The sequence below is a fragment of the Poeciliopsis prolifica genome, unplaced genomic scaffold (assembly GCF_027474105.1).
Source record: "Poeciliopsis prolifica strain line A6 unplaced genomic scaffold, Auburn_PproV2 SCAFFOLD055, whole genome shotgun sequence".
In the NCBI taxonomy this organism is placed as follows: Eukaryota; Metazoa; Chordata; class Actinopteri; order Cyprinodontiformes; family Poeciliidae; genus Poeciliopsis; species Poeciliopsis prolifica.
This window is the reverse complement of record NW_026562430.1, coordinates 3034948-3058630: the sequence shown is the minus strand read 5'-3', so window position 1 is coordinate 3058630 and position 23683 is coordinate 3034948. Positions and strand designations below refer to the sequence as shown.

At 42.3% G+C, this 23683-nt stretch overlaps 1 protein-coding gene across 4 annotated transcripts in view; it reads left to right on the top strand.

Annotated features, from left to right (window-relative positions):
• The window catches only part of nbeal1 (neurobeachin-like 1), a 36918-nt gene that overhangs the window by 5608 nt on the left and 7627 nt on the right, over positions 1–23683 (top strand). For 3 of the 4 annotated variants that reach the window (XM_055059516.1, XM_055059517.1, XM_055059515.1), the window contains 38 exons: positions 3472–3563; positions 3774–3935; positions 4017–4098; positions 4187–4314; positions 5040–5122; positions 5788–5873; positions 6219–6582; positions 6666–6772; positions 7815–7901; positions 9392–9475; positions 11139–11237; positions 11311–11882; positions 12352–12484; positions 12572–12691; positions 13577–13886; positions 14403–14488; positions 14600–14689; positions 14777–14954; positions 15033–15166; positions 15845–16004; positions 16083–16185; positions 16257–16416; positions 17087–17245; positions 17317–17476; positions 17559–17647; positions 18512–19117; positions 19913–20088; positions 20166–20454; positions 20787–21095; positions 21181–21330; positions 21399–21556; positions 21744–21868; positions 21956–22082; positions 22170–22318; positions 22387–22520; positions 22619–22720; positions 23311–23406; positions 23484–23608. In XM_055059516.1, coding sequence (XP_054915491.1) covers positions 3472–3563; positions 3774–3935; positions 4017–4098; positions 4187–4314; positions 5040–5122; positions 5788–5873; positions 6219–6582; positions 6666–6772; positions 7815–7901; positions 9392–9475; positions 11139–11237; positions 11311–11882; positions 12352–12484; positions 12572–12691; positions 13577–13886; positions 14403–14488; positions 14600–14689; positions 14777–14954; positions 15033–15166; positions 15845–16004; positions 16083–16185; positions 16257–16416; positions 17087–17245; positions 17317–17476; positions 17559–17647; positions 18512–19117; positions 19913–20088; positions 20166–20454; positions 20787–21095; positions 21181–21330; positions 21399–21556; positions 21744–21868; positions 21956–22082; positions 22170–22318; positions 22387–22520; positions 22619–22720; positions 23311–23406; positions 23484–23608 — 6374 coding nt within the window. The remainder of the gene's footprint in view (positions 1–3471; positions 3564–3773; positions 3936–4016; positions 4099–4186; positions 4315–5039; positions 5123–5787; positions 5874–6218; positions 6583–6665; positions 6773–7814; positions 7902–9391; positions 9476–11138; positions 11238–11310; positions 11883–12351; positions 12485–12571; positions 12692–13576; positions 13887–14402; positions 14489–14599; positions 14690–14776; positions 14955–15032; positions 15167–15844; positions 16005–16082; positions 16186–16256; positions 16417–17086; positions 17246–17316; positions 17477–17558; positions 17648–18511; positions 19118–19912; positions 20089–20165; positions 20455–20786; positions 21096–21180; positions 21331–21398; positions 21557–21743; positions 21869–21955; positions 22083–22169; positions 22319–22386; positions 22521–22618; positions 22721–23310; positions 23407–23483; positions 23609–23683) is intronic. The other variant, XM_055059518.1, reaches the window with a different exon arrangement.

The following is a 23683-nucleotide window of genomic DNA, read 5'->3' as shown; positions in this document are numbered from 1 at the left end:
CCCATTGGCGTCTATAAATACACGTGCAGGAGTGACATCATGGTCAGAGGAGTTGTCGCAGAAATAGGAAATGATGTCGGGCCAAAAAGGGAGCAGAAACACAAACAGACAACTTTGAAACCTCAAGAGAGGAGACGGTTAAACGCCAAACCAAACCAGGTCACGCGTTTCCACACAAACTAGACTGGGAAGCCATTCAACCAGCTGGTCGACCACACAGGACTGCTTATAAACTTTACTGACTTAATGATTCCTTTTTACATTAATTTAGTAGTCCTGAAGTTTTCAAATTTAGCCCAGGAAGCCTCCCTGGTAATTACAAGAAGCCATCATTCATGGCTTTTAAATGTCATCATTCTACATTCTTTACTTGTAGAAATGTTAAACTATACAGAAAAAAAGACATATGGTATCAACTTATTGTGTTCATTTGGACAAAAAGAACCAAACAAACAAGAATTTCACTTTGGATCTGAAGATTACTCCAGTCTGGTCAGGCTTCTGCAATTTTTGATACACTTTATCCAACTGATTTGTATCTCTCATTACTTCAGTTGCAATTGATGATGGAGGTTCCTGGCCATCGATTGGAGTTTTACTCTCCAGTAACAATCACACCGACCTCTGATCAATGTGAAATCTCATTTTATAGAACGGAGAGCATCGATCTCCTGATTTTACGGCGGTCAGCGTAAACAGATCGTTAGGAATGCCATTCAGTCTCCTGGAGGGGATCACAAGGTTTCGGTTTTATTAAGGCTGAGGAGGTGAAACAAGGACGCCAGGTTTGTGATTGCTACTTACAAAGTGTAGATGGTTTTGGGCGTGTGTGTGTGTGTGTGTGTGTTTGCCCAGGTCCTGATGACAGATGAGGATAAACAGAGCCAGGGTGTGTCCCCCCCTCCGCCACAGTCCAAACCCTCAATGGGCATCTGTGCTGGTGCTTAAAAGAGGGCATTCTTTAAGACACACACCACAGTCATTCAGTCAGTGTTTCCAGCAGGCTGCAGCCTCTTGAGAGTAAAGCTTCTGTCTTGAATTATTGTCTTTAAGTGATCTGGCAGCAGTATCCACATTGGGACAATAGGATATTTATTGCTTAAAAATAAACTGGCTTCAGCAGCAGCCAATTAAAAATACTTTTCTCCCACTGTTGACTTTGATTTATGCGGCTGTAGAAAGAAGCCACTCATGCTTTTCTCCTTTTAGCTTTTTCTTTTTCCACTTAGATGTCTACTCGCGTCTTTTTTCTCTTCGTTTCTGGTCTCACACGCATACAGCAGCCAGCGTTGCTAGATTGTCCTGATGACTTCACTTGGATTCTTGCTGATTCACACAGCCTGTTTGCCTCGTTTTGGCTGATTCCCGCTCTGACACGCAGACAGAACCCGTCAACCTTTCTGCCCCGTTCCTACTCTTTCCCCAAACAGCAGTGAAGAAAAAAAACGTCTACAGTTTCTTGTTATTCTTAGATTCCCACAGAGTGATGACCAATAGCAGGGCCATTTTCAGCCTTCAGAATCGTTTTCTGTGAACTTTAATTGAGGAATGGTGGAGAACTGGATTCCCATCACAATGTCAAGACCATATTAGTTCCAGATATATTATTGGCAGGCAGATTACATACTTTACACTTTATATACATTTTCTACCAAATATCTCATCCATCTTTGTAATTGAAATTCTGCAAAAATGTATGCAGTCTGGGATTAAATGATTTATGCTGTTCTAATGCAGACAAACAAGAAATTTCTGACAAGTAAAAAATTTTTTATTTTGTTTCCACCAATGAAAGTACATGAACTACAATGTCAGACTGATAAGAGCGTTCTTCAGTGTAAGACTCCAATTACAGAAAGCTATTTTATAATATATATATTTTCAATGTAAAGCATGTTGACATATAAATGTGATTTGTTCAAGAGAAAGAGCAAGACTGAGCAGCTAACAGAAAGGCCTGTATTGTCACTGAAGTTTCTGTGTTTTGTTTTTTCTTTCTTGTTTGAAAAATGTAAAATAAGGAAATATTAAGATCCATTAATTCTTAGAGGATTCTGACTGAACAGTGAGCAGGTATGCTCATCTACTTTCATGGACACTCATTTTCTGGCTTTGTTTTTAAGGAGCTAAGTCTATTCCTCTGCTTTCGTTTGGATGTGTCACCCTTCGCCTTGTTGTTATTCAAGGAATTTAGCTAATGTTGGTCTCCTAGTTTCTAGAAACCCGGCCTCAGAATGCAGCCAGGCCAGTTTTCCTCTCCAGCAGGTGAAGGAAGATTCCTATCTCTCCTTTGACATTCCTTTTCCCTTCGTCTAGCAGCTGCAACCTTCTGTTTTTATGGTGACAGTTTCTTGTCTCACGGGTTTTTAATGGTTGCCTCGGGAAGCAAAGTTCAACCGCCTGATGTTAAACCTGTTCTTGAGGGAATTTCAACCATCGCTGTCATTCACAGATAGAGTTCTCAATATGTGTTGGGAGTATTAGGCTTGTAGATGGTAGTGAGAAGAATCACACCAGCAGTCTTGAGTCACTCGCCCAACCCTCCATCCTGTCCATTGTTTGAGTCGTTGCTACTTATGAAATGCTTCCTACCTCTGTCAACATGCTGATTGTTTTGATCACATGCCTCAATTTGTGAATGTTATGAAACAGCGTGAGGAGACGAATCACGGCAGGAGTGTATGTGTTAGAAAGACGACACCTGAGGCCATTTCCTCTTTTTGGTGTTGGCTTTAAATGCTTTCACGCCTCTTGTTCTTTAGGATGTAGATGAACCAGGGCTGTTTCATTTTTTAATATAGAGTTTGAAGCCTTTGGGGGTTTAGGTTATCCTAAAGTGTTGGATTTAAAATGGATCAGGAAGAACAGTAATGTTCTTCTGGACTGAGTTAAGCATTTTCTTAAAATTTTGGATGTCTTATCACAAGAAAATCCACTGGTTGAAAACGCTTTCTTTATAATGTTGTTTTCAATTCTGGTTAAAATTTCAGCAGACCTAATCAATTATATATTTGTGATGGTAGGACAGAGAGGACATTATCCTACCATGTCTGCCAAACAATTGTCTATCACTTAGATGGCATCTAATTGTTGTTTAGGTGATGCAACATTGACCTTAGAAGATTGTTTTTGTTTTTTTATACCTCCTGTAAAGGGAAAGTCTCTCAGGTAGCAAACAGCTGTTTTTTTGCAGTCATGTTCCAATCTTATTCAGCCACATCTGTCTTACTTCATTGCACGTTTTCATGTTTTTTTTTTCTATTTTGAAAAGTGTGGCACTGGTGATTTTCTTAAGATTTATTTTTTAGCTCAACTTGACTGATTTTGCTTTTAGACATTTCTCACATCTTCACCTTATAAATGTGGAAGTTTTATGTCTAACACATTAACAAACAGTTTTATCCTTTTCTTTTTCCCTTTTGTCCTTCGCCGCTCCCTTGTTTTCTGTCTTCCTCCTCTGAATTTTTCCAGCGAGATCCAGACTACTTCAAGATATGGCTGGAGATTTTCATCAGCTCGTACGAGCAATGCCTCGACGTAGACTTCGAAAAGCCCCCTTCAAGGTAAGCGCTGGTAAACTTCAAAACCAAACGTAGCGAAGCCATGACGTGATTCGGAGCAGAGCAGCTACATTTTGTTGCAGGTATTATCTGATTTCTTGGCTCAATCACATGAGTGTCAGATGAAAGTCGTTTAGCTGAGCCATGCGAGACATTAGAGTCGCTCCACACTTCCATTAAAGATGGCGTCTGTCTTTATCGCTGTGTTTTCAGACCAGACGAGGTTCCACCTGTGTTGACGCTGCTACCCGACAACATCCTGCAGGTTTTGCGCCACCAGCTGCTGCAGTGCGTCCAGAAAGCATCAGACGGCCTTGAGCCCGAGCAGCAGAACCTGGCGCTGCTGCTGCTGAAGTTCCTCATCATCATCTGCAGGTCGGATAAGGATGCAATAATCCAGATGATCCTTCCTACAAATCAACACACTGTCTGATCCTTTATGGTTGTTTCTCAAAGGAACTTGTCCAATGTGGAGGAGATCGGCACTTGCTCTTACATCAATCACATCATCACTATGACAACACTGTATATTCAGCAGGTTTGACTCCAGCCGCTCTCTCATTGGGGGGATGACAGTGGGACACGTGGTGGCAGGTTTGACAGGTTTTCTGTTTGTTGGCTTACAGCTAAAGAGTCGGACCAAGGAGAAGGAGATGATGGACCACAGTCAGGCGGAGGACTTTGTCCGCCATTCTCTGGCGTTCTGCGAGAGCCTCTACGATCCATACCGCAACTGGAGACATCGGACAAGCAGGTAACCACTCAAATACTAGTTTTTCGCTAGTTATTTACGTGGGTACTGGTTAATAATAAGCTAATTTTACAGGCTATTTTCTGTTTTTTTGTTTTTTTAGAGTGCATTTTATAAATTCTGTTTGATATCCAAGTCAAACCTGAGCTTGAACTTTTTTCTTGACTCCAGTTACAAGATGAGAACCACTGTTGACAGTAAATAATCTGCAGTCTGATTTATGGTTCATTTCCAGTTGATGATGGAACCAGAAATGTTGCTCTTGACAGAAAACAAAATCTTATTCACTCCTAAGTATTAAGCAGGATAATAAACAAAAGCGAATCAGTCTTTGAATGCCTATAAAAATAACATTTTGAAGGGGCCTAGTCAAAGTTTGGGCTTGAATATAATAAAGAATGTGAATTAAAGCACTTCTACACAGAGTACTTCAGTTTTAATTAGCTCATAATTAAACTTTATTACATATTTATTCTAATGCATTCTGAGAAAATATGTTAGCAGGAAATATTTTATCTATGTAAAAAGATTGATATGATCTCAGCATTTTATAACATTAAAAAAATGAACAGTAATGATATTATTGGTTTCTTTTTTTAAGCTCATAAACGAACAGCTGCCATTTGTCTTTATTTCCTGGTTTATAATTTGATAATTTATATACTTATAAATTTAGTACATGATTAATTTGGCTTTTGGTTTTGATTTCTCCTCTTCTTTCTCCGCAGGGAGCAGCTGGGCGCCGTTGAGAGGGGAAGGCAGAAGTACAAAGCAGCTCCGCTCACCGTTGAATTTGTTCCCTTCTTTTACCGTAAATATCTCCAACAAACGTGACGTAATCTGATGACCAAGCAAACGATGGTGATAATCTCACGGTTGGTGGGTGAAAAGCACCTTATCATCCTCTCTCATATGACTCGACAGGTGCAGATGAGGAAGTTGTAACAAGTGCACAACATAAGCCTCCCTCTTCTGTTTCGTCTGCTTTTCTTATTGAATCCACTCTGTGCCTCCGGTCCGATTGCCAGGGATGAGATGAGCAGATAGTAAAATCTGGCAGCCATGTTGAACAAAGAGGCTCTTCTGTCCTGTGTCGTATGCGCGGCTGCTGTGGTTTTGCAGAAAAGATAACGCTTGGGGCCCGCCCAATTAGCCTGTCATCTCTGTTTTATGCTGTTTTGGTGACTTCTGCTTGGTAACTAGTTGAAGGTAAAGGAAGTAGACATCCTGGAGCCACAATGTCAGATTTCATTCCTCAGCCAGATGTGTTGACAGATGGGTTAATAGATGACCAAACTCTAAAGTTAGTGGTGCGGCTGCAGTGTGTTTGTTCACTCTGGATGATATCTGGGTTACAGATTCCATTGGCTTTTCATGCTTGACTGTTTTTGTTTGGAGAAAATGACAGGAACCTGCTTAGTTCAAGTTTAGTAGATCAAATATGTTGATTTATGTTAGTTTTTTTTTTTGGTTTAGAGTGCTTCCAGGAGAGCGAACATCTGAAGGAGAGCCTGAAATGCTGCCTGCTGCACCTGTTTGGAGCCATAGTAGCAGGGGATCAGGTGAGGCTGGGGTCAGAGGTCACAAGGATGGCATGCTGTTTTTATTTAAACAGTTTAGTTTTATTTAACTTGAAGATGGTGGGAGGGGCAACTTCACTCAAGCCATCGTCATGGTTACAAAAATTTCAGCTAGCATTATCACTATATTTTTTGTATTTATATTCAAAAGGGATTGAATATAAATGTTTGCTACTATATTTTCTCAAGAACAAGACATAAACAAATTTTCTTCCAACTTCACTGTCACTCTTTGTGTTTTTTATGCAACATGAAAACATAATGTAAACGTACATTAATTGAAGTTTGTGGTGAAAAGAGCATCCCGTCTTCTTTCTCTGCCTGCAGAGGAACGCTCTGCTCGCCATCTCTCCGGCCACCATGGAGGTGCTGATGCGGGTTCTGGCCGACAGCTACACGGGGAGCTGCTCATCGGATGAAGCCGAGGACTGGGACAGCGATGACGTCAGCCGCATGGCCCTGCTGACGTTGGGGTGCCTCAGGGAGGTGGTGCAGTGCCTGCTGGCCTCCAGCTCTGACCAGCGGCAGGTGGAGATCGCCTCCGTCTTGGAAAACTACTTCAAGCTGCTCAACTCGGACCCAGCTGCTGTGGTCGCTGCTAAGCAACAGCAGCAACCAGCCAAGGGTCGGGTTCCCACACTCGGCCGACACTGGGAGATTCGATTTGTGGCGCTGCAAGTTCACATGCTCGGTAGTTTCTTCACCCAGATATAAACAGCAATAATTTGTTCTGTGTTTCTCTGTGTGTTGATTCCTCATGTTTCTGGCTTTCAGACACGATCAGGGACATGTTTCTGTGTTCTGACAGACCGGTTCTACAAGCCATCTTCCTCAACAGTAACTGCTTTGAGCATCTGATACGCCTGCTGCAGAACAGCCAGGTAAGGCCTGGAGACGCAGCTCAGAGCGGCCAAAAATAACCAGAATTTACATTTACTGTGCCGCATTTCAGATTTAACGCGGCAAAACATCAACAGTTTTAAATTGTTTCACTACAACCACAAATTTAAACCCATGTCTGCGCTTGTAACAAGATAAATCAATTTTATCGATTGATAGAAGTTTTGTTTTACCCTCTCCAGACAGATGTTACAGATTTGCAACAGCTAAATGCTACTTTGCTAGTCTTTGCAAGTAATTTGAGCCTGAGAGGGTTAATGTTTGGTTCAGAGTGACATCTACCGCCATCTTGTTTGACAAGCGTGTTTTATAATTCTATAATTACAAGAATCAAATGATAAAATCAGGACAGGAAAGTTTTTTGACTCCCAACAAAAAAAAGCAGAAAATTACAATGAGGAATGTTGAGGATTTGGTATTAGTTTTACAAATCCTGCTGCGTTGAAGTAGTGACTCTTTTAACGCATCAACATTAAATTATCAATACAGGACTTTAAAACGACTCTGTGTTTTGAATAATGAACGAAATAAACTGAGCTGGTTACGTTAGATCCTGATAACTTTACTTTTTTTTTATGGTGAAATTGCAACTTTTCCAGCTAAAATGACTGTAATATCATAATTAATGAAAAATAGATTGAAATTAGATCTGAATTGAAAGAAACTGGAGATTTCATTTTGAAGCTGTAACACCCAGGTTTTAATGACAAAATGTTTAGAATAAACTTCCAGCTTTCTTTTTTCTGACTGTGACTGTTAGATCTTTTGAATTCAAAATCTCTTTCCATGTCTGACCTCGCTCTTGTCAAAGGTTTAGCGTCAGCGGGAGCATTTTGCAACACCGTGCATGTTTATTTTCTCACAACAAGGCCGGATCACTGACACCCTGCAGAAGTTCACCGCTTTTAACCTCTCACCTTTTCCTCCTTTCCATCCTCTAAACCTCCCCCCCTCATCGTCTCCTCCTTCTCTTTGCCTCCTCTCGCCTCACACTGAGTTGACATGTTGCCTGTTGTGTGTCAGCTGGTTAACGCTAGGTGCACGGCGGCAGACAAGGACCAGAAAGATATAACCAACAGCAAGTTACAGACAGGAGAGAGGGACACTCAGGTACTGCCGAGAAAAAGTCCCCCTGCCCTCATCCTCATCTGTTGCTGCCAAATCCCACCATGCCACTCCACAGCAAGACCGTCCATCTGCCATGCTTCACAGGATAACTCTCTTCATGTTGTTAGCTTGTGTCGTTTTCTAAAGGACAAAAACTAAGGCTTCTAAGAGAGAAAACAGGCCTTCCTTTGATTATTTTCAGTTTATAATTTATTGCTTTGTAATTTAAGTTTTAGATTTTGCAAAAACAAAATTTTACAAAGTATATTTGTATTGTTTCTAGTACACTTGAAACAGGGCAAGACCAACTTACAATTAAGTTTATGGTATAGTTTTAAGTCAGTAACTCCTTAAAATGTATGAAAAGCTTATAAGTTATAATTTAAGCTTCATAGCATAATTAAATAATATTTTGGCCAAATTGAAATATGTGCACATCTTCAGTCTACCAGAACATCAATCAAGGTCTAACATCTGTATTTTTTTCCATATTTTATTCATGGTTTATTTTTTGTCTGTTTTCCAAAAACGTCACAATATGACTTATACTTGGTTACAAAAAATATTTTACATATAATAATTTGCCAGAGAAACTGCAACGGTTTCATCAATATTATGAATTTATTGACTTAAAAGAAGCTGAGAAGTTACTTGTAAGTTTGTTTCGTCTTATTTCAAGAATAAACTAAACCAGAGCTACTTAGTGAGACTCAGTTTATCTAAATGTGTGAAAGCCTTCAGAGGGACGCACTCTGATGTGACTCACCAGGTGTAAAACATCAGGTGCTTCCTGGTGTCCAGAAGCAGAAATTCAGGTTTAAAAGTCGTTGTGAGAAGAGAGCCAGAAGTTGCTCTGCAGTTGTGGTTTCTTGCTGTGAAGTGACTTATTTGCCTTCTTCACAACCATTTTTCAGTTTGTTCCCCCTCCTCCCTTTCACATGGTCTTGGGTTCACCTGGAGTTCTGTCACAATGGGCTTGTGTGTAAAATCCAGTGGTTTGATGAGGATTCCCTGTCCAGCTGGTTCGACTCTTTCTCTGTTTGATAAACATGAGTCTGGATGAGGGGTGTGTTTGCGTCCTGCTCGGGTCTGTGGGCTGCATGCTGAGTGTGTTCATGTTGTCGGGTACTTTCTTTGTTGTGGTTAGTGTTAGCTTCCTGCTCCAGTCACACCTCTATTCTTTTTTTTTTTCTGCCTGGAGCAGAAAGACATCATTTATCTGTAGGAGGGGTTTTGATGCCAGCTCCTACTGCAGCGACCGATGGCGGCTAAAATCCATTTATTGATGATTTTACTCACTCCTCTCACATTGGCTGAATCAAACGCAAAGGCATCGCTACATATCTATTGTATGTCAGGGTCTGAATCAGTGGATTGTTGTAATTCTCTGCATGCTTGTTCATTCATAACATCTGTTTGTAATAAAAATATCACATCACTACTTTCTCTTTTTCTCTTTGGAGTGAGTGACTGAAATGTTTGCTTGTTTTCAGGTCATCCAGGGACGCCTTGACTCGTTAGCAGTAGCCACCATCAAAGCCCTGACGACGGTTATGCATAAATCCCCAGCTGCTAAGGTCTGTCTCACTTGGAGGATATATGGTGCTCTCCATCTTCATCGCCACCCCACAGCATGATGCAGCCAGAATTACACTTAAAAATATCTTAACGCTCAGATAAATATCACTGGATATATTGCAGTTTTACGTTTTAAGTTGACAAAGTGTCTAGGAACTTTTAATTGCTAATAAATTACTTTGATCCGTTTGTTTTAGCTTTAAAAGCAAAAAGAGAAGAGAACATGACATTTACACAAAAGTTTGTCTCCATTATTGATTCAAAGAATGATAAATGCATTTTCTGTGGATCAAAAAACTGATTCACTAAATCAATTTTGTGGGGAACTGTTTATTTTTCCACATTAATTCAAATATATTTAGCTTTTCTATTAGCAATTTTCAATCTTTTAATAAGACATACATAATATGTACAAAAAACTTTTATGCATTTAATCTTCAGACTGAAAAGAAAACTGATGATTGTTCTTACTGCTCTTAAATATCATAATTTAATAGGATTAGAGTGTTTCTTTTTTTATGTCTGCAGTGTTTTTACTTTTTTGTTGCAGTTTTAAAGGTTATTTTATTTTTAAAATGTATTTTTGTCAGACAGCATTGAAAGTTTCCACCTTAGGTTTTAAATAGTGCAAATGCTCCACTTCCAAACAATTAGGTTGAGGGTTTATGTGCTCAATCCAGAGATACGGTGGAGGATCGGTTATTTTGTGAGATTATTTCACTTCCAAATCCTCTGGGAACTTGTTAGAGTGCAACGCTTCTAAAGCTCAACACAGAAATGAAATAAAAGTAAATAGACGTCTGGTGGGTTCTGCCAGCTAACTGGTAGTTGGCCTTTTTAAGAGAATAATGATCTAAAACACATGGCTAAATCATGATGGAACTGGTTTAGCAGACATAAAATCAAGCTTCTGTAATGGCCGTCTCAGTCCAAAGAGCTAAATCATGTAGAAAACGACAGATGATCTAAATTGGGTAGCAATAAATGTGTTCAGAGCACTCAGTGCTCATTAAAAACAATACATGGGTGTTTTCTCTGCTGCACAAATGTACTGAAATTAGGGTTTGGATTTATAGTCAAAATACTTGAGTGTTTATATTTAGCTTCTAAGGATACTTTTATTTTTGGGGTTGTTAATAGGACAACCAACAAACCCAAAGTTCTTGCATCAACGCTGCCAAGATCATGAGATCATTCTAAAGTACTAATATACTTTTATTTGGAGCCAAGGAGAACTAAACATTGCTATGCTGGCTGTAGCTCTCATGCTAACATTAGCATTTGAGCTAATTGTGTGTTAAATGCTCATTTTAACATACTGAATGGAGCGAGAGTGGTGGCACAAGTCCATTATTTTAGCTGATACTGAATATTTCATCAAAGGCAGTGATGGTGCGGTCACACCAAACGTGCTTTCAGGTGCGACTGGTTTACATTCAAAGTCTGTTTGGACGCATCAAACGCTCCAAGCGGTTCAAATAGTGCCGCAATGGCCTTCAGCTCTACTTAGACTTTGAATGTAATCCAGATGACGCTCAATACTGAATGCACCATTAACCCGGGGTGCCGATAAATATGAAGGGTGCTGCAATGAGACATCATTTACAAATCGGACCTTATTATTGGGTTGACTCATCAGTGGTTGCTCTGTTGCATCTCCAGGAGGTTTTCAAGGAAAGGATTGGTTACAATCACCTGTACGAAGTTCTGATCTCTCTCGGCCAGCCGTCTCGACTCCTGCTTAAGGAGCTGATGAACATGGTGAGTTTGTGTATTTACTTTGACTGGACCTCGTTTCTTCTCTGAACTCTCTTTGTCTTTGCTCGTCGTCCAGTCGGTGGAGGGGGAGCACACCTCAGTGGGGCTCCTGGGGATCAGCAACGTGGAGCCGCTGCTGCTGCTGGTCCAGTGGCTCCCGGAGTTGGACTCACCCGAACTGCAGCTCTTCACGGCCGACTGGCTGCGCCGCCTCTGCTGCCTCAACCGTCAGACGCGCGCCACTTGCGTCAACGCCGCCATGGTGGTGAGAGCCCTGGCTGCTCTGGAGCACCACGGGCGTCTGCACAGAGCCTGCGCAGAAAGCCTGTTCGGCTTGCTGGGCTCACTGGGCTCCCAGTCTCTGAGCGGCAGGGAGCTGCTGGGACTCATCCGCCTCCTCAGAACCGCAGAGTCCAGCCAAGCTCATCCGTACGTCGCGCCGGCCCTGAGGGCGCTGCTCACCATGGTCCGCAAGCAGGGACTGGAGAATGCCATGCAGTACTTCGACCTGTCCCCCAGCATGGCAGGGATTGTTGTTCCCACGGTGCAGCGTTGGCCCGGCTCCGCCTTCAGCTTCCACGCCTGGTTGTCTCTGGACCAGGACCAGCTGGGTCCGCTCAGCAAAGACAAGCGAAAGCAGCTCTACAGGTCAGGAAAACATTAATGAAAACTTTTCCTGCCAGCATCCATCACCATCTTCAATAACTCTTTGAAGAATCTACATTGATGAGTTACAACAACATTTATTTTCCCTCTGGGCTTAATAAAGCATATTTGAATTAGAATTTATTAGATATTTATTAGATAATGACCACCATCAGTCAGACACATTTGAAAAATTTACTCCTTGAACACATTTCAATGTAAAATAATGTAATATATATTTCATATGATCCTTACTTTATTTATAAATTATGACATTTACCTGCCTCTCAGATCGTTTCTTGATTTATCATCATTGTTATTATTATTGCTTGATTGATGTTTCTCCACAATATTTTCTGCTTCTGTTACTTCATTGGTTGCCTTTTTGTTTTCTCACTATTTACATGCATCCTGCAAAATAAGTATCTATATGATAGACCTGCTATTGTCCAATTGCTACATTTCTTTCCAGCTTTTTCACCCCTGGAGGAACAGGCTTTGAGGCGTTCATCAGCTCAGCGGGGGTTCTGGTGGCGGCTGTGTGCACAAAGAAGGAGTACGTCACCGTGATGCTGCCGGATTACTGTTTCTGCGACTCGCTCTGGGTACGGCGGCTGAAAATGAGCCTTTGATTTAACTTCATAACAGTAGAGCAGCGTGGAATTAAAGGTGCTGTGATTTGTGTTTTGCAGCACAGCGTCGGAGTGGTGCACGTACCCGGGAAGAGGCCGTTCGGACAGAGCCTCGTCTACATTTACGTAGACGGGCAGCAGAAACTGTCCGCCCCCCTCAAGTATCCCATCATGACAGAGGTGAGATCAAAACTACGTCACACCAAACACTAAATCACCGTGGAGACGTTTACATATCTAATTTGTACAGATGCACAGACCTGATGCTATTACCTGCATCGGTAACGATATTGAAAACAATTCTAGATCAATGTACCCAATCATTAAGGGCAGATCTATTCAGTCTAATTCTATGCTTGGTGCTTTATAATTTGTTTTACATTAGATTTCGTGTTCCTGATTGCACTTTCTGAGCCAATTTAACACTTTTCTGCATTTTGCTTTTACATGTTGGACGGAGCTGGGGAAGCTATTGAAGTGTAGTGATTATTAAGTACATTTGTAATTTGGTGTTTTTATGTCTGTAGAACATTTTAAATCAGTTCAGCTGTTTTTCTTTATTGTATTTTTCTGACACTAAACCTCAAATATCAGAAATAAAAAAAGTGGCTCGGTGCATCCTCTCCTAATTAGATGAGGTATGAATTGTTACATATTCTTTAGAATGTGAGATCTAAGTGCCATGTAATGTGGAAATAATTTAAGTTTATTGGTTTTTGGAGATTTAAATGATGAGCAGAAAATCATAACATCTTGTATCTTCTACCTGCTCCTTTTGAAACAGATGATATAAAATTGCATGTCAATTAGGTTTGATAATTTAATTCTTATTTAATTTATTTTTTTCTTTCTTGCTTTTACATTGGTCTTTTCAAAATAAATGAATTAATAATTGATTGGTTATAAATTTCTGAAATACAACTTATGAAGGATTGCATTATAAGCCCCTTTTTTCCCCCAAATATGTATTTTAATGTCCAAACTAAACTAAAATTGCACATTTTAAAGGTTGTGAATATGATTCTGTTTTAAGTGCTTTTGTATTTTTTTGTCCTCCGTCTGCAGCCGTTCATCTCCTGCTGCATTGGCTCCGCCGGCCAACGCACCACCACGCCCCCTCCCTCCCAGATCCCCGACCCGCCCTTCTTCTCCGCCGCCACGCCCACCGCTCGCTCCTCGTTGAGCGGCATCCTGTCGCCGCAGGTGTGGGGCGGGCTGCTGGGCGGGAAGCCCGAGTCGGTCACCAAGCTGATCTCAGCCGGGACGCAGGACAGCGAGTGGGGCAGCCCCACGTCGCTGCAGGGCCAGCTGGGGAGCGTCATGGTGTTTCATGAGCCGCTGCAGCCGGCGCACATCAAGGCCATCTGCAGCGCCGGTAGGCAGGAAGTGATGCGTTTATTTTCAGGCCTTATTCTCTCTCATGTGGCCAAAATATTAGCTGCTTCCTCCTTGTGTCGGTTCTTCCTTCCTTTTTCTCATACACTATTGTTCATTTCCTACCTCTCCTTTCTTCCTTGTGTCCTTCTGTCCTTCGTCTTTTCTTCTGTCCTTCATCATGTTTTGTCTTTTTTGTCAACTGTTCATCCTTTCCTCCTCTTCTTCTTCCCTTCCCTACTTCTTTGTTTTTTCTTTCCTTTCTTCCTTCTTCAGTTTATTGTGTTTTTTCCTTGTTTCTTTTGTCTTTGTTCATTCTTTCTTTCCTTCCTTCCAATGTAAAACTCACTGCAGGAATATTTTTGATAAATTGATAGTGAATTTTTAAATTATTTAAATGATAAAATAAAAGAACTAGAAAGCTCGATCTGGACAGTCTTGTGGAGAAAAACTGTGATGACAACAACTGCAAACAAAGATAAGAGGATTTTTGTTTCTTTTTCTCTGGTGCTTCCAGGTCCAAACTGCATCTCTCCATTTAAAGCCCAGGAATCAGAACTCGGTGACATTTCAGCCAAACTGCTGCTGCATTATTCACCCAAGGTGATCAAACCGCTTTTCCTCTCAGATCTTTAAATCCCGGGATTACATGGCTTCATCAAAGATTAAACAAAGTGCCACATATAAACTCGATGTTCCCTTTCCTGTCGACAGGCCTGTAGAAATCCCATCTGTCTTGACCTTTCTCCCAACGCGCTGCATGGACGTCTGACTGGGAATAAAGTGGTCAACTGGGACATAAAGGTCAGAGCGACGCATTTTTATTCTAACAGAGTTCATTTTTAAAAGGTTTACTAAAGTTTCTGCTTATTTTTTTTTTGTGTGGGACAGGATATGATCAACTGTGTTGGAGGGCTGCCGGTGCTTTTCCCAGTGCTGGAGCAGCTGACCTCCGTGACTCCTGACCAGCAGAGTGCCGATCCTGCAGCTGCATCAGACTTCATCACGCCAGATGTGAGCACCCCAGCTGACGGGGACTGGGTCATTCTTCCGTCCAACAGAGCTTCAGGTCTGTTCTGACAGTCTGTGCAGGGAAGGCGGCGTGTTGCGACATGTTGACAGAAACGTAATTTCTTCTCCATCACAGAGGCGCGCCTGGAGAAGAACCTGGTGGCCACTTTCCTTTTGGTGCTGAAGCACTTCCTGCAGAGACACCCGATCAACCAGGAGAACCTGCTTCACTCGTACGGCGTGGGAACGCTGGGAGTCCTGCTGCAAAAGGTCCCTCCATAAGAACTGGTTCACAAAAATATGCTCTTTTTCTAATTTCATCTATTTAGCACCAATTTGCAACAATTACAGAATTTAAATCAGTTAAAACTACCACTACAGTCCCTACTGTCATATTCAGTTGCATATTGTGAAGTTCAATCCACATATTTAGTATTATTTAGTAGTTATTCATTTAAATAAGTGCCACTTTCTTTGAGTACTTTGAATTAAGTGATAAAGTACTTTTTTGCGCCCTGAATTTACAATTTTTGTCCTCGCCTCTTGCTTCTTTTTTCCTGCCTGATCCTTTTCTTTCCCTTGTCTGGTATAATTGCAGCTCTGTTTGTTAGTTCAGCAATATAGACATGTCTCTATTAGTATTGTTGTTATGGGAAAATAAAAGCCTCCACAGAGACACAGATAAAAATGAAAGTGTCTCAGATGTGGTGAAAGTTGTTTTTGGTAGAGTTGGCCACACCCAGTGACTGGTAACGGTCCAAATAAAACATTGATGTGTTTTCCTTCTCCTGCTTGTTCTTTATCTTGTTTCTTGGGTTTCACATTGCCTTATAAAGCTCGAGTTTGGTACCTTGGCTTGTGTTAGTGTTTTAAATGGCTCGTTTTGTGCCAATCAGGAAGTGTGCAGATTTAAGCTAATGGCCCGGATGTTGTTTTGTTTGGTTTCAGCTTCCAGCGGGTCATGTGGACGTCAGCGTGCTGGTGGCTGTGCAGCTGCTGATTGAGCAGGTGACCTATGAGAAGAACCAGGCTCTGCTGCAGCAGATCCACTCACATCTGCTGTTCAACTTCAACATCTGGAACAAAGGAGATTTCCCTCTGCGCATCGGTGAGGCCTGGATGGTTTACCTACTCCGGGAAGAGGGAGACGTTTGCCCGATTTAACCTTTCCCTGTTTTTCCCCAAGGTCACATCCAGTACATGTCCACAGTCATCAAGGACGACAGGAAGCAGTTCAGAAAGAAATATGGAGTCCAGTTTCTGCTGGACACCATGCGGCTGTATTACGGGTACGTTGCAGAAGTTTAGACGTTTTTGTTTCAGTCTGGAAAAGCTGATCATCATCTGCTCCACGCTTCAGGAAGAACGCCAACAAGGAGAACGACCTGAGCGACGATGACGTTCGGACCATCAGAGCGTCTCTCTGTGGCCTCGTCAAGTATTACATCAGCAAGGGCATGTCGCAGGAAGAGATGCACAGCATTCTGGGATACATTGCTGCCATTGGAGATGAAGACCAGGTGAATTTATTCAGATCTCTAAGAGCAACTTTGACCTTTACTGATTATTACGCAGATGCATAATAATCTACATTTATTTCTGTTATTATAATCACAAAATAAACCCCAGCTTTAGTGTTTTTGTTCATTTGTGATTAAATATTACTACTGAAGTTAACTAAGATCGATTAATCGCATGTCAGAAACATACAGGAATGGGCTCAATAAGTTGATAAAGTTACATTTTATTTGCTTAGCTACAATTTCCGTTTTAAGAAGGTATTGAATTTAAAAATAGTTTTAAACTGAAACCTTGTTCATTCATATACTGTACCTAAAATCATTCGTAGGCAAGAACAAAGTATGTCACAATTCCATACTTTGCTCAATGATAAATTATTGCAATAGAAAAGCTATTTTCAAGTGGAATAACAATAATTCAGGTTCATTCTCTAGAGACCAGGTTCAAACTTTCCAAACGATAAACAACCCAAGAATTGGAAATTTCCGACGTCCAAAACAATTAAAAACCGTAAATATAATGGATTATAACATCTCTGAAAACAAAATTGCCCTTCAAAAAATATTAATCCGAAAAATACAAATAAAAGCAAAACCACTAGTAGGAATTTTTTTGATAGATTTATTGCGACAGGTTTGGTCATTCCTAGTTTGACTGTGTTGTTTGCAGCTGTGCGGCCTCCTGGAGATGCTGCTCAGCCTCCTGCAGAGCAGCCCGGCCAAAGACCAGCTCTTCCTGCTCCTCTTTGAGCCCACAGCAGCAGATTCCTGCTACACGCTTCTGCTCAACAACAAGCACTCAGACCGACTGAGGGAGCTCGTCTTCAAGGTGAGTACTCTCCACGCAGGAAGGAGGGAGCTGCTTTCAAGAGATGCTGTGAGTTTATGGTGTCTTCGCAGCTGTTTGAGCGGATGCTGCGCTGCGACCGGGTTTATGAAAGAAACAAGCAGCGGCTGCGCCTGAGGGAGGCCGGCTACACGGGGCTGTCGCTTGTATTCTCTGAGCTTCACATCACTCCCACCCTGATCCGCTGTCTCCTCAACCAGATCCTCCATACAGGTCAGCGTCCACTTTCACTTGGGTGTGTCTGAAGATGGTCAATTAATTCAAATTAAATAAACTCAAATGTTTAACTCTGCAGATCAAGTTGTGAACTACAAGGACCTGATGGCTCTGGTGCAGCTCACACACCGGGCCGGGCCAAGCGTGCGTCTGATTGTCTGCAAGAGGGTAGGAAATGCAGCTAACGCAGTTTGTTGATGACATTGTGATGTATATGCACCACTTTAACTAGTTAAAGAGGCAGTACTATGTAAAATCAGATTTTTGAGATTTTTTTTTATCACGTTATAATTTTATTTTCGCATTGATTTTTTTTTTTTATGCATGTTTGAGAAATCCAACCATTGAGCTGTGCAAAATGTTTCTGTGAATGTAGACCTGCCTTCGAGACGCTGCTCCTCCCCCATTCAGTTCCTTCAGACTAGACAGCAGCAATTAGCAAACATCTGCTGAGCTCATTAGATGAGCTACTTCTCAGTTTAAAGCTGGTAGAAATGCCATAAAGGAGCCATGTTGTGATGACTTTCTGAAGGCGGAGTTTCAGAAAGAGCAGGAGTTTTTAAAGAGGTCCAATTTCATGGAGTTAAATTATAAAGTCACATACTGTATGTCCTATTTGGCTTAAAAGAACCAGAACCAAACATAGAGAAGCAGCATTCAGCTTTTATGCATCACAAATCTGGGTCAAACTTTCAGAAAATTGTAGAACAGCTGAAAATCTAGATTAAAAACCCACCTGGTTAGAGTTGCTTTTGAATCATAATAAATTAAATATTGACCAAAATGTTTTTGTGTAATGACAGCACCTGAAAAAATCTGATGTTTCAGTTGTTGAATTTTGTGTTTTTGTGATGTAACGGACTTGTTGCTGAAATGTGCTGCACAAATACTCTTGATTTATTGATTTTTAACAACTAAAGATGAGCTAGTTACTTGATTGTGCTTTAAAATGGCGCTCTGTAAATACATAATACTGCCCCTCCTTTAAGAGAGGTTACTCTTAAAGTTTAACCCCTTACCTCCTGTCTTCAGGTGTACCAGCTGCTTCAGTCCCAACAGGACGCCGCCCATCAGATCTCAAAGCAGCAGTGTTGGCAGGACACGCTCATGCGCCTGTACTTGCGAGGCGAGGGGTCCCTCACCCTGCGCAGCTCCGATACAGCCAGCACCTGCAGTTTCGACTTAAACCGTAACGGCGGCAGCAGCAATAACCGCCTGGAGCTGCCGCTGGAAAGGAGGCCGCGGACGGGCAGCAGCAGCCGACTGGACCGCCTGGAGGACGATCGTCTCAGCGTGGGAGACGCCCGCTCCGTGGACAGCCTGGACAACGGAGACGTCATCTCGCTGCTGGACACGCCGTCTTCCTCTGCCTCCACCGAGCCACAGCTGCCGGTCAAGCCGTGGGTGCTGGGTAAATCGGGGGGTTTGACGTTGGATCTGTCGCACCTTCAGGCCTTTGAGGGTGCAGAGAGCGGCAACCAAACGCCAGGGAGCATGCCCAGTACGCCGTCGCCCCTGGAAACGGCCAAACCTCTCCCTGGGAGCTCTGGGGATAGAGAGACAACGTCTTCTTTTACTGAAGACGGATTCCTCTTTAGTGACAATATCTCACTGGGGGAATCCTTCAGCAACGTTGAGGTGAGAGCAGACAGATTCATTTTTTGACTTTTTAAAATCTGATTCCAGGTTTATTTTTATTTCTGTTTTGATCTTTGAAAAGATTCTCATCCAAGTCGATCTTGTGGTTAGTCGGTTTCCAGTATCGCTTTAACGTTACACTGCCTTACAAGAAGTATTCACACCAATTTTTCACTTTTTGTCACATATTAGCCAAAACATTGGTTGTGTATTGTTGGGATTTTATGTGATTAAACTAACACACATCAGTTCATAATTATGAAGAGGAAAATTATGAGTAGTTTTAGAATAATTTTAGATTTGGTGTGTTTTAATTCCTCTTTAATAAGTATGAAACGTTATTTTGTTGCACTTAGCCTAATCCCAACCGTAACCCTACTTTAACTAGGCCAACCGCAGAAATGCAAACAAAGCAGTTCTTTGGCATGCTAGCAATAGGCTTCATGCTGACATTTTAGCTCATTTCTTATCATACTAAATCATGCAGTAAGACAGTGTTAATCCACATGCTAGAGAAAGCTCACATGCTACTGACATAATTTTCGCTAACCTTAGCGTTTTAGCTAATACTGGCCATTTTTTATGACTGTGTTAAACAGCAAGAGCTTCCATCACAGTGAATGAAAGATCACTGCTTCCTCAGGGAACCACTGTTCACTTTCATCTGCACCCTTTGGGGATTTTACCCCAAAGAAACCTGCAGGATATTTTCAGCATCCCCTGGTGTAACTGGACCATAAAGGAGCTTCATTTTATGATGCAGTGAGGAAATGTCTGTCTCTTTGCGCCTTGTAGAGGGCGGAGGAGGAGCTCTGCAGCATGCTGCTGGAGATCGTCCTGTGCGTGATGTGGCGAGGAGTCGAGGGCTCGGACGACTCGGCGTGGCTGGAGCGTGGCCATGTGTTCTCAGCTCTCACCAAACTGGGGACTGCCAACGAGCTGCTGCTTCCTGTCGACCAGATCAAGCTCCGGTCAGCATCCGGTCCAGGGAATCGTATCCAATATTTTTTTAAGGATAACTTCATTAACTGTTGCTTTATTTTTCTAGTCTCTTGGAGCGCATGTTGGAGTGGGCGGTGACTGATAACCGGGAAGCCTCTGCTGCTTCGCTACCACAGCATACTGAGAACGCGGTTCGCCTGCTTCACATCGTGCAGGACTTCCTGCAGGCGGAGGGTTTGGTCAACCCGACGCTGTGGACCGATAAGGTGCTAGAAGAAGCTGTGACACTAATGGACTGCCTCATGGTGTGGTACTCTGCTGGAACCCAATGGTTCCAGCTCTCCCAAGTTGGACTGAGACTCCTACTGGGCTTCATGGCTCAGGAAGACACAGAGGTGAATTTTTCCTCATATTTACAAACTTAAATCCAGTGTAACTATGAATGATTGAGAGAATGGATAGAAAATACAACTCCTCCTTTTCATTCAAAACAGTAACACTTTATAAGACTAACATGGAGTAATTCAGTTTTTATGCAAAGTTGACACTTTTAATACAACTTCACTTTAAAAGTGTCATTATTTACAGATGAATGCACTGCAATGATATCATGTCACCCTTTCAATTAAAATGTCTTCAAATGCCTTGCTTATGTCAAAGTGTGTCATGTTGATTTTAAACTGTATATGAATTAAATTAAATAAATAATGACCTAAATCTTTCTCAGGTGTGTGCGTTGGCCTCAGCCAAACTGAACGGCATCCTGCAAACTAAAGAAGTGTCAAGTCAGGACGAGGCCTGCTACCTGCTGGGGAAGCTGGAGGGAATCCTGCGGCGAACCATCCAAGAGCAAACCGAGGAGACCTACTCTTTCCTGGTTCCCGTTCTGCGGACGCTGCTCTCCAAAGTCCACCGCCTTCTCTACATGGAGCTGCACCTGCCTCAGCTGCCCGACACCAATGGCAGCCCGTCTTTCTTCGAGGACTTCAAGCTGTACTGCAACTCGCCCGAGTGGCGCGTCTACCTCGACAAATACGTACGAAACTCAGATCTCTGCTGCTAAGGAATTTATTTCCCATGATTTGTGATGCAGAAATAAACACGATCTTTTGTTTTTGCAGATCATTCCGTACATGAAGCAGTATGAAATCGAGATGTTCAGTCAGGGTCATGAGACCATGGCTCTGTACTGGAAGGAGTGCTATGAGGCCTTCATGGTCAGCTTGCACAAGAGGGAACGGGAAAGAGGGGAGAGCAAGATCCGCTTCCAGGTGAGCCGACCGTTCCAATGACACAATCAAAACAAAACAAAAAACTCACCAAAGTCTTCTGCCACTAGGAACAATTTGTGGAGCCGTTCTCGCGCCGCAGCCGGCAAGAAAACCTGCGCTACAACAACATGCTGAAGCAGCAACACAGCCAAAACAACGCCACCCTCAGGCAGTGGAAGGCAGCGCGGCGGGGTTTGGTGTGTGAAAGGGGCCCCTGGGCTGACAGGTGCACTACGCTTCTCTTCACTTTTTCTCCTTTCATTTTCTAGAAATCAAAAAGCTGAAAGTATTATGCTTGAATGAACAGATTCCATGTCTGGGATCTGGAGAAGCTTTTTTAAATCCTCAAATCGTTGCGTTTCTGCAATTGCAAAGTTTCTAGCGATTTCTCATTTCTGAACCATTTCCAATAGACTACAAGACGAGACGCACTGGAGAGTCTCCAGTGCTGAAAACTTCTCCAGAATGAGGCTGAAGCTGGTTCGCAATTACAACTTTGACCCTCACCGAGAGGCCAGCGCTCTGAGAGACAACCTGGGTAAGATAAACGTGTCGTCGTTATTGTGGTGTCGCTTGAGTCAGTCCAGGCAGGTTCTATCCCGTCTTCTCTCTGTGATCCACTCAGGCGTCCATCAGCAGCGTGTGAATCCAGAGTCTCTGCTGCTAGAAGCTGTGAAGCAAGTTAAAGTCAGCGACTTGGAGGACGACATCTTGGATCTGCCGGAGGACGACCCTGCTGCCACTAGCAACCAGTCAGATAAATAACCAAACACCTCTATAAATGATAGAAATTGAGATACAATGTTGATCTGTCTGTATTGTTCTGCCGTATCCTGTAGGGCTGAAGCAGAGGAGGCGGGTCAGAAGGAGAAAATGGTGTTGTGGGAGGATTGTGAGCTGGTGACGGTGGTGGACGTCGTCCCAGGCCGCCTTGAGCTCACCACTCAGCACATCTACTTCTATGACAGCAGCCAGGAGAAGGAGGAGGGTGAGGAGAAGACTGAACCTGTGGAAAAACTAAGTTAACTTCTTGATTTAATCGTCTGTTTCTTTAAGGAGTGGGTCACGACTTTAAATGGCCGCTATCACAGATCCGGGAGGTCCACCTCCGACGATACAACCTGCGTCGCTCAGCTCTTGAAATCTTCCTCATTGACCAAACCAATTATTTTCTGAACTTTAAAAAAGAGGTAATACAATTTACTAGGAGTGTATATCTCTTTCTTGATCTTTTAAAACCAGAAAAAAATAATTAAAGTTGTTAAATTCTTTTTTTTTTTTATTACAGGCGAGGAACAAAGTGTACAGCCGCATGCTGCTGCTGCGATCGCTCAGCCTTTATGGGACTCGATCACCTCAGGAGCTCCTGAAGGCCTCTGGACTCACACAGGTGAAAAAACAGCTGATTACATGTAAATGCTGTAATATAAATGTATATTATTTGATCAGATCAAATTACATACATTCAAATTTTGTTTCACGCTGCAAAATAACTTGATGATACCATCAGGTTTCCTGTGGATCCTCAAAAAGCCTTAAAAGTTTGAGTCACACTCAGATGTTTTCTTTTTGTTCTGCGACTCAAGTCAGCTGATGCTACCACAACCTGGCTGCTAACGTACCCTTGCTAGCTTTCTAGCTAGCTGTTTTGCATCTATCCAAATTTATTTGACAGTTAGCTGGATGAATTTTGTACATTTCTGTCATGGTACAGGTGTTAAATTTAATTCAAAAGAGTCTTAAAAAGTCTTCTATTTGAGTTGATGAAACATGCAAAACTTTGTCATCCTATGGGTTCAAACATGCCTGAAGAAGCTAAATATCACAGTAACACCTAAAGTTCATAGGTTGAATTTAAGAACAAATCTGTTTACGATATATTTGTGCAGCTTTACCAATAAGGTCTTACTCAGTTAGAACCACATGAAACAATTTAATTAATTTTCTGTTTCTAAGTGTACATTTTTCATCTTGTTTCAGAAATGGGTGAATCGAGAGATTTCCAACTTTGAATACTTAATGCAGCTCAACACTATTGCAGGCAGAACGTACAACGACCTCTCGCAGTACCCAGTGGTACGTTCAGAACTCGGTTTCTCCCGGTGAAATCGTTGATGTACGAGTATCTGAAGGAATGTTGTGTGTTTGTCCAGTTTCCCTGGATTCTAGCCGACTACAGCTCAGAGGAGCTGGACCTCTCTGACCCGCGGGTGTTCAGGGATTTATCGAAGCCGGTGGCGGTGCAGAACGAACGCAATGCTAAAGCAGTCAGAGAGAAGTACTCATCATTTTCCTGTTGAGGTATCATCCTTAAAACCTTTGAACAGTTCCAAGACGTTCAACCTCTCATTGT